Genomic DNA, 10,478 nt, shown 5'->3' with positions numbered 1-10,478 from the left:
ATTCGCCTTATGCTGCTCATCAGTGTTTGCAACAATATAAGATTAGTGGTCAACAGGGGTAAATGATGTGTTAAATGAGGGCAAGCAGGTTAGGGCTAGTAAGACTTTTTCTCTGTGTGTAAATTGGACCCCTGGGCCCTGCAAAACTCAGTGCGTTTGCGCCGGTTGGCCACACGGGGCGCTGCTGCTCGCCCAACCCAGGACGCTTGACGGGATATGCAAAGTTTATGCAAGGCTTGCAGCACATCAGGGACCGGCGGAGGGGATAGTTGAACAGTAGTTTGCATACCAGAAAGAGCGTGCAAGTTGCAAAACAAAAATCACTTTTGGGGCGCGCCGCACGTTGGAGGTGTGATAAAGCAGCTTGTTCGTTAATTTCGCTGCATTTCTTGAGGATGCGAGCTGTCAGCGGGCCTGTCAGTCAGTCTGCAGCACGGCCAGCGCTCTCTGAAATATCCTCTCATCTCACACAGCGGAGACACACACACGGAGTGTGTGGGCGCCCGGTGCCCGGTTTGTGTGCGTGTGTTTGAGTCTGTGTGTGTGCGCGCGCGCGTTTGTGTGTGTGTGTGTGTGTGTGTGTGTGTGTGTGTGTGTGTGTGTGTGTGTGTGTGTAGAGTCGGGGAGTTGTCAGAGCAAAGAGTGGGGGAGCACGCACAATGTGAGAGAGGAGTTGAGAGAAAGAGAGAGACATAGAGGAGGAAAGAGAGGAGGAGAGTTGAGTGAGAGTGTGTGAGTGGGAGAGAGAGAGAGAGAGAGAGAGAGAGAGAGAGAGAGAGAGAGAGAGTGAGTGAGAGAGAGAGAGAGTTAGAGAGAGAGAGAGAGAGAGAGAAGGAGAGAGAGTGAAAGAGAGAGAGAGTGAGAGAGAGAGAGAGAGAGAGAGAGAGACCTCGGCGGAGAGGAGGAGAGAGAGAGGGGAGGAGAGCTCCGCTTCTCCCGGTGCACTTGGCAGTCTAGTTGCGGGCTGCTGTGCTGTTGCTGTCGTGGCGTGGCTGGTCGCGCCAGGCGGGGAACTTCACCACACTGGAGCCCGGAGTCCCACTCTCTCACCTGCGCAGTTCGGAGCTGCCATGGGTCTCTCGCCTGGATTTACTGTCCTAATTATTCTACCGGCCTTTCTGCTGCACACCAGCGGCCTTTACATCGCCAGTAGCGTTGGTACGTACAGTATACAGTGGTAACGTGGTCAGTGTTTATGTTGTTCTACGTATCTGCTGATCTGTTATCAGCACGGGGCTCTTCATGCGCTCACTGGAAGTCTGGAGCTCAACGTAGCGGCAAAAAAACTGTCCGGTTTCTCCTGCTTGTTGTTTAATTTTTGGCATGCTTTTGCAGTTTTTTGCAAACATTGTATTTGCAACTTCTGTGCGTCCTGCTGTGGTGTTTGTAGGGTCTTTCTCGGTGGTCCCTCAGCGGTGCAAAGCAGTGTTGGGAATTTGCTTTCTCTCATCCAGGGGGGTAATGTTATCTGGGGGTGTTAAGGGGCATCAGATGCACCGGGTTTACTGTCGGATTTTGCAGGGAAGTAGCCCAACATTATCTGATTCTGCCGCTGTCGCATCTATCGATCTGTCACAAGACGCTGGAGTCGGATGTCAGCATATTGATCACACTATTATCAAATCACTCCTCTGACATGGGGACTCAAGACATATTAACAGTGTGTGTGCGTGTGTGTGTGTGTGTGTGTTCGGTTTTTATCAGTCAGAAAACTTTATAAATGATATAGGGCAGATGGAAATAATAACAACACCAAGTGCACCCGAGAAGCACAAATAAGACAGCATGACTGTCTCTCACTCTGATGGCACTGACACCTTTAAGTGGCCTTTGCTTAGTGTGTGTGTGTGTGTGTGTGTGTGTGTTTGTGTGTTTGTGTGTGTGTCTGCGCGCGCTGAGCATTTCTCTTAAATGCACCTGTGTTGTCACTCTCACATTCTTTAATCCAAGTCAATGTCAGACGCATGAACTGTCTTCAGGTGTCAGTCTCGTAATGCAGTAATTAGCACGTCATTAATTTACCATGGTGATAATTTATGATGGCTAGATGATTGCAAAATACATTCCAACGTGCATCCAATTCAAAGGCTTTTGTTTTTCTTTTTTTTTTTTTCTTTCATTTTTTCTTTTTTAAATTCAGTCGGTGTCGGGGGTTATAGAAATAATTTTCCTCGGATCGAGCAGCCTGACAGTGAGAAAGCAGCGTGAGAAAGCCGCAATTAGCACCTTGATCTTGTACTGGCTTTCCTGTTGACGGTAGAAGGGCACAGAAGGTGTCAGGAGCGCAGCGCGCACTGCTGAGGCTGCCGTTTCCAAACGCGCACTGCCGAGCACCGGGGTCGCCACTGGGTTCATGGGTGGGGCTTTGCTTGTGTGTGCGTGTGCGTGTGTGTGTGTGTGTGTGTGTGTGTGAGAGAGAGAGAGAGAGAGAGAGAGAAAGGTTACTGCTTTTATTTCTGTTATTTATTATTGTGACGCAGAATAAGGAATAAATAATTCCATGCAATCCTTGACATTTTTCTAATCCCTTAAATTTCCTCCCACCTCTTTTTCCATCCTCACCCTCCTCTCATGACTCCCCATTTTCTCCACTGTTTATCCCCCATGCTTCTCCCATGACTTCTCCTCCTCCTCATGCTGTGGTTTTTCTTATCTTCAATCTTTACCAATCTTTTCCACATTTTCAAATCTTTCCCTCTCTCACCTGCTCTCCTCCACCCCCCCTCCACCCCACCCTCCTCACTGTCCTGTTCCCAGACTCCCTGCAGCATGTCCTGGGGGAGTATGGACTGGTGAGGCCGATCAGTGTGGACGCAGAGGGCCGCTTCCTGTCACACGCCGTCTCGGCTGGCCGCATGGCAGGAGGGCAGTCCCGTAGGCGCCGGAGGAGGGAGGTAGGAGTAGGCAATGATGAGTGGGAAGAACCAAAAGAAGAGCCAGTTGCCTTTCGGGAAAGGCTTTACTACAATGTCACCATCTTCGGCCGGGAGTTCCACCTGCGCCTGCACCACAACGCCAGGCTGGTGGCCCCCGGAGCCAAGATGGAGTGGCACGATGACAGCGACAGCACCCGGCACTCTGAGCCACTGCACGATGAATGCTTGTACGTGGGGGACATCACAGACACGCCAGGAGCCACTGTGGCTATCAGCAACTGTGACGGCCTGGTGAGTGGACAACCAGTGTTACCTTTTATCTGTCCGACCGCTGTAGTGTTCCTCGAGCTCACTGTGGAGGAGCCTGTTGACAGAATGACATGAGGGGACAACAGATGATGCATGTCTAAAGTGTAGGGAGAAATTCTGTGTTTAAAAGGTTTGATATACAGTATATATAGGTGCAAGCAAATAGCTAAATCAAGATATTTTTGCCCTTTGACCCGTCTTTGTCCCTGGTGAGTGTCTCTCTTTGACCCTGTAGCTTAGAGGCTGTCCTGGGGTCAAACTTATGATTTACGCTGCTTTTCTCCCTGATGTCCTCTAAACTGGTTGTAACACCAGGCCTGCATGAGAAACACCTGAGTCATGTTTCGTCCCTCTGTCCTCTGCCCCTTTTAGTTTGCTCATGTAAAAGGGGGGAAGGGATTATTAAAGGAATACAAGGATGCTTCACAGATAACCCCAGTCTTTATGAGTAAATCTCAGCACACAGCTTTCAGAATAACATTTAGCCGGCCTGTCTCCTTTACTACACATAGATGCTGAAGGTCTGGGCAAATAGCAGACACTATAACAGCATTTGAATCAAATCTGCCACCATAAAATATTTTGGTTGCACAACAGTTGCTCAAAGAGCTTGAATTGTAAATGCTTTTAATAGAGCTGACGATGAATAGAGGAAAAAGGAAAAGAGATGGCAAACAGTTGGTGAATGGCTGTCGGCAAGGGAGAGAAGTGAGATATAGACAGTGTGAAGAATGAGCACAGGAACTGCTGAGATGAGAGGATGCACAAAGATGGAGACCAGTGCCTGAGGAAGAGGTGGAAGGGACAAGAGATACGCTTCGGGGCCAGGGGAAAAAAGTAAATAGGAGTAAAAATGGATAAAGGGTGGGTAGAGGGAACGATGAGATTGGGGGGAGGAGTTCCCCTCATTAGGAAAAGTGTTCATTAGTCAGCCAGATCAGACCGCCACTGGAGCTGAGTAGCAGCGACTGGATCCGTTTAGGGTTGAGGACACAGGGGACTGAGCAAGCAGCTGAGAGAGCAGGCAGGGAGCCAGGACAGCACAGGCCTGACATGCCCACTTAGCCTGACACCAGCCAGCAGCAACTCACTGCTGCTGCTGCTGCTGCTCCTCCTCGCTCCACTGTCATTCCAGGGCCTATTGAAAAATTTCTAGGAAAGGTCACTGTCAAATTGCAGTTGGTTATGGACAACAGATCACCAGTTAGCACCACGGTGGCTGACAGTGCTGCCAGGCTGCCAGGAATTTAAAGGAATGGTTCACATGTTTTACATAAAGTCATTCTCACATGTTCATGTGTATGTTGAAACCGTTTTTCTTCACAATAATAATTCCTTCCGTCCACATTCGGGCTTCCAACCCACAATCCTCATTATCTGGTGAAATGCATTCGTAAAGGTACTCTCTTTGGTTTTTGTCCACTAGTAGTGCTGTTGAGCAATGTTGTTATGAGCTGGTCATTCCTTTTGTATCATGCACAAGAATGGACAAGTTAAACAAGCATGTGAGTGATGTGATACCCATACTGTTGCCAGTTTTACGCTCTGTCACTCATCAACAGTTAGTAGTAATGTATCAATGTGCCAACAAAGTAAAAAAAGACAAAGACTGCCAGCTGGCAAGTTATATGATGGATAAAATGTGTTGGGCACAGTTGTCAGCCTTAAGGTAATATACCAAATGTAAACATGAGTGCACAGGGAACCTTCTAAGTAACCTCTGAACCCATTGGCTATAGGTCTGATGATGATTTAGCCTCTGAGGGCAAAGGTTGATATTTCTGGGAATCCAGCATTCCAAGAATTCCTTTTCCATGTGCCGGTCATTGTTTACAGTCTGATTAGCAACTTGACACGTGAGAATGGAGTTAAGAGACAACGTCTGAGGCCAGATTGTTTCTCTGCAAATTAATGCAGAGTAATTAACAAAGCAAATAAAAAGATAAATTCTTGTTAAACAATAGATGATGGGTTCCAAGATTACATGCGTTTCACCTCTTTTGCTCTCCATAAGGACTGTTTAGCTTCATGTGATCAAAGCCTGCTGAAATGTGATTAGTAAATACTACTCAGACTACAAAGAGAATCCAGAATGCTTTTGTTACCAAAGTCTTGTTCTGTTGCCGATATTCATATACAGATATCTGTTCATAGAGATCACCTTTTCAGTGAAATGAAAGCTAATATGAGGCTTCCGAGTTGGAGGTCTCTATCTCTATCTTATCTTCCAATGATCTTTTGATGTACAACTGTGATCTATGACACAAGCTTTTTAGCATAAACATATATCTATATTTTACTGTACTCGCACTGCAGCTCAGCAAGATAACACTGACCAAAGAAACAAATAGGGACTTTTATACCACAAAGCATCATTTCTAAGAAGTCTCATACTACTTTAACTGCTTCAGGTAAATTTCCTTTGTTGCATGGAATAACAAATACCGATTTTGTCCATGAGAGTTGCATTAGAACAGGATCTCCTCGGGGCCAGAAGCTCAACAGAAACGGAGATTATGTTAAGATTCTGGCAGAAGGACCTATGAGCATGTTAGCGTTGCTTTAAGACAGGCTTGAAAGAATGTGAACCTTATCCTTTAAAATCATGTTTGCTTAGGCTGTTATTCAAAATGTAATCTAGATTTATCTAGATTTATCTAGATTTTTAATTGCTGAAACTGCTGAGGAGTAAAACAATCTTGTTGCAATAAAAATTTGAAAGACAAACATTATTGATATCAGTGCTCTAACAGCCACTCCAAATAGTCAAAACACAAAGGAAAACCCCTTTCAATAATCACATTAGCGCTGTCCACTTATATTTAATTTGTTTCTCCCCGCCCCTGAACAACTCATGTCATTACTAATCAATTCTTACAACCTCCTCAGGCATGCCAAGAAATACAGCCAAGCTCTGTCAGGCTCTGCCTAAGCTCTGCCCACATCTGCCTCTTTAAACCCAGCAGAGCCACGTAGCCAGCTCTGCCCTGCTGTGCCCACTTCCTCAGTGACCCAGCCACCTGGTTAGAGCCTTTTCTGCCCTGCGTTGCCATTCACAGCCAAGAACTTCTCACTGGCTGTGATCCAGGGCGTGTGATGAGGGGAAGGAGGAGAGCCAAGATAGGGGCAGATAGGGTTCAAACCAAAATACAAGAAAATAATAATAAAGAGGCAGAGGAGGGGAAAGGAATAGGGCAAAGGGTATGGATTTCAAGAAGTAGCAAATGACCAGAATAAATAAGAGAGCATGAAAGAGCATGGGGGAAAAAAAGGAAAATCTTTGAATGGACAAATGACCTTTGGAGGGAATTGGATTTCTGTGAACAGAAGCTGTGATCAGCTGGTTAGTTCTCTGGATGGTTGGGAGGAGGCAGCACACTGTACACTGTACTGCACTGCAAAATGAAATTAAACTGCAGCTGAGGCTGTGTTCCTGTATGTGTTTGTGTGTGCAGAGTGCAGGGAGGAGGCCTGCATGAATCAAACTAAATAACAACTCATAAGCTTAAAGGAGTTTTTCACTTCATGTACAGATGCTGGTGTTTACAGTGTCCGTGAACACATATTTGTGCGTATGAATTAGGTCAAATGTTTCCTTGTTGCTTGAAATGATCACTTAGTAAGAATGACAAGACATGTGGCAGTAAAAAATGATGTCTGGATTCCATTTAGCTGTTTTGGGTTCAGTGTCCTCGGGTTGTGCACGCTGGCTCGCTTACGTAGAACAGAGTCATCGTTAATATGATTAGCAGCCACTGTATTTTATCTACACATCAAAATATCTGTTGTGAAAAAGGCCTACTTTTTGACTTTGACTTGAATAACAAATGATAAGTCAGAAATGCTGCTAATTCAAACTCATGAGCTTGGAAGTGCAGGAGAGTGTCACTGTCACATTATCCTCTGCTGTATTGATGCAGAAGGATATGTGTTTGTATGCTGGATAAAGCCACTTGCATGTGTTTTTAATTTGTAGTCATATTTCAGGTTTTGTTCTACAATTTGTTGACCTTCATTCTCGCAAATTCTGTTTTACAGTTAAACTGTAAACAGACATTTTTTGCACTAGACATGATAGGAAGAAACTGCTTCGGAATCACCTCCTGAATCAATTTACAACCCTTGAAATTTGGAGAAGGTTGTGTTGTTTTAATAGTGTGGTCTGGTATGACTCACACTTAGAAACAATGTTGGGAACCTGCAGAATTCAAAATCATTCAGTCAAAATCATTATAAAAACCAAAATCTTAGGGCTACACGGTTTGAAAAAGCATCTAATTGTGATTTATTTCACTGATGCTGCAATTGCAATACGACTGATGATGAAAAAAGACTGTAAAATAAAATATGTTGGCCAAGACATTTGTAGCACTGCAATTCAGAATGGTATTTTGACACATAGTTTGCCTTTAAAAAATATTGGATATTGAACTAGTCCATATTTTGATTACGATAAAATTAATTTTTCAGAAATATAATCTTGTAACTAACTAAAAAAAATAAATCATAATAAGAGTAGAAAGATGAGGATTGCATTAAGCATTTTACACATTAACAAGTATGAAATTGCTGTGAACAGTGCAATAAAACAAACAAAATATATATAATAATATGAGAATTTCAGAAATTTGGACTTCTTCATTAATATGACACAATTGTGGAGCTTGTGTCCTGAAATTGAATTCAATGCGGACACATACGTGTGTGTGTGTGTGTGTGTGTGGACCTCTAGCCCCACTTGTGGTCTTTCCTTCAGCCTCACCTACAGTATTTGTTCAGAGATGTGGAGGCTGTTATCTGTGTTGGCCTGATTTTGTGCACATGTGGGTGTGAGGTCAGGTGTATTCATGTGTGTGTGTGTCTTTTTAGGATCTCATGTGGAATGTTGAGTGTCAGCAGAAATCCTGCTTTTCCTTTTTCTAGAAAAGACAGAGAGACAGCAATGGGAGTTACAAAATCATCGCTGTTTCATTTCTCCATGCTAAATAATTCTGTCATTGTGATGTGCTGGAGCAGTTAAGTGGGGACTGTCACACTGCACACACTGTGCTTACACTGTCTGAGGGCAAATTCTCAGCCAGAGATGCATTCATTTTCACTTTGGAAGTTCATTCAATCTCATCAGATAGATCAGAGCCAATTGTGTTTTTAAGTGTTTTTTTGGTTTTGATGAAAGTCTGCACTTCTGCTGTTTACCAGAGCATGATCTTAGCATCTGAGTTCTGATTTAACAAGGTGAAGTGGTTTTATCCTTTCAGTAGCCACGAGCCAGACAGAAATGGAGCAATTAGTATTATATGCGACCATTTCTAAACTCTGAATGCTCAGCATGCATCAATGTGACCCAGCAAAAGTTAAAACAGAGAAACTGGGAAAGAGAGAGACAAATCTAGAATAGACCATCTTCAGGAAAAAAATGGGGAAATTATTTTAAAAAGCCTAAATATCCTTGTCTTTAACCAGGGTGTACTTAACCCGTTCAGAACCCCTGTCTACTCCAATGGACATTTCCTTTCTATGATGTCCAGATCTATAACTTCTGTCATCTGACTCCACCCAAACGCACATTTATTTAACAGAAGTCTATAAGACAATCACAGTTTTCTACATCATTTAAAGTGGACTGCAGTAGAGCCACACCCTTTTTTCAGCAGGCATTTTAATCTAATAATCATATTGTTTAAGAACATTTTTTGTTTAAACTGTGTTTGAAGTAAACAGATTTTATATTACTTTTACATTTCAAAATATCACACCGAATATGTATCGCTTAATTGAAAGGGAAATAGGTCAAGGAATAGGAAAATGATGTTTTGATTTATTCTGAATGTTCTGATTTGATTTTCCAATGCAAATAGTACAATTAGTTTATAACTCATCCTGTAGATTAAAAACACAGAATATACAACTCAGGAGACTTTGAACATTCAGTTTTCTGGAGATAATTGCTTTTTAATTTTTTTAATTTAGTTATAACAATGCAAAAATATATTTACATTCTGTTTTAAAGCACCACTTTTGCTTTTTTGTTGAGTTAACCATTCATGAAAAATGGATGAACTCACGTTTTTGCTGAAAAGGCCTTAGTTTATTTTCATCTGGAACACATACTAGAGTATTTTAATCTTTTTGTTTGTTTGGCTATTGATTTATGGGTGCATTGAGAATAGAAATTTATAACATTATAATTCTTTTCTTGTTTTTGTTTGGAACATAACTGGGTTCTGAACGGGTTACCCTTTAAACCAAGTCACATGAATGAACAGAAACACGTACAGCCGTGAAGCAAAACATATCTTAAAAAAATGATGTTTAAATCATCCCTGCAACTGAAACAAATAATCTTGATCAATAATCATATTTACAAACATTAACATAATGTGAGTACAAATGAGAGCCTGACAGATATAACAGTTATTATCAGCTGATATTGCATTATCAAAGGCCTATCGTATTGCCGTATATGCTTTTCGATTTTGTGCCATTATGAAAACTTTTTTAAACAACATATAATGCAGTTGCTTGGTGTGATATAGAAATGGTGTTATTTTTCTTTCTTTCTTTTAAATAGTTGGCAATTTACTGAAATTGAACAGTAATAATGCTTATTTAGCTATTTATTTTATTCCTATTTATTCTTTATTTTCTCAGTTATGATTTGTAGAATTGGCTGACAATGAAATACACTGTTTGTATAATGTATGATGTAAATCATTATATTATTTAATAACGTTTTATGTTTGAGAAAGTAGCTCTCTGGGTACTTTTGCAGAGTGGTGAAAAATCTATGCACAATACACATAAAAAAGGTCTATTTTCATTCCATCTCAAAAAATTACTGTATCAGCCGCACTATCGGTTATCTAAGAATTTTACCATTGAAAATCAGTATCAGCATTGGTCACAAAAATCCCATATTAGTCGGGCTTTAGTACAAATACTTGATTCACACACATAAACACATAATACTCTTTCTGCAGTGCTGCACATCGACATATCCATCTCCACTCTGAGGCTTTTCTGTCTTCCAGATGGGCCGCAGCACCTGAGATAATCAGTGAGTTCTGACAAATGGTAGGGCAGCCTCAGGTTACCGTGGGAACAGGGGGTCACACAGGTCTGTGGAGCTGATAGGCGTGCACGCAGGCCAGAAATCAGATCCTGCTGGGTGAGAAGTGATCTTCATGTCTCGAGGGTTTGCAACAGAGGAAGTGTGCTGCCTGTCATTGTGGCGTTTACTCCTAAAATCCAGGTGGGTGCACACCTGGAAGACAGAACACGTGTTGCCACAGC

At 42.5% G+C, this 10,478-nt stretch overlaps 1 protein-coding gene across 1 annotated transcript in view; it reads left to right on the top strand.

The window, feature by feature from the left end:
• The first annotated feature begins 939 nt into the window (after positions 1 to 939).
• LOC131981750 (A disintegrin and metalloproteinase with thrombospondin motifs 2-like) overlaps positions 940 to 10,478 on the top strand; it is a 136,853-nt gene continuing 127,314 nt past the window's right edge. The window contains exons 1-2 of the mRNA XM_059346189.1: positions 940 to 1,158; positions 2,758 to 3,167. Coding sequence (XP_059202172.1) covers positions 1,071 to 1,158; positions 2,758 to 3,167 — 498 coding nt within the window. The 5' untranslated portion in view covers positions 940 to 1,070. The remainder of the gene's footprint in view (positions 1,159 to 2,757; positions 3,168 to 10,478) is intronic.

Source organism: Centropristis striata, chromosome 12 (assembly GCF_030273125.1).
Source record: "Centropristis striata isolate RG_2023a ecotype Rhode Island chromosome 12, C.striata_1.0, whole genome shotgun sequence".
Lineage (NCBI taxonomy): Eukaryota > Metazoa > Chordata > Actinopteri > Perciformes > Serranidae > Centropristis > Centropristis striata.
The sequence above is the reverse complement of the archived record's forward strand: the minus strand, read 5'-3'. Positions and strand labels throughout refer to the sequence as shown.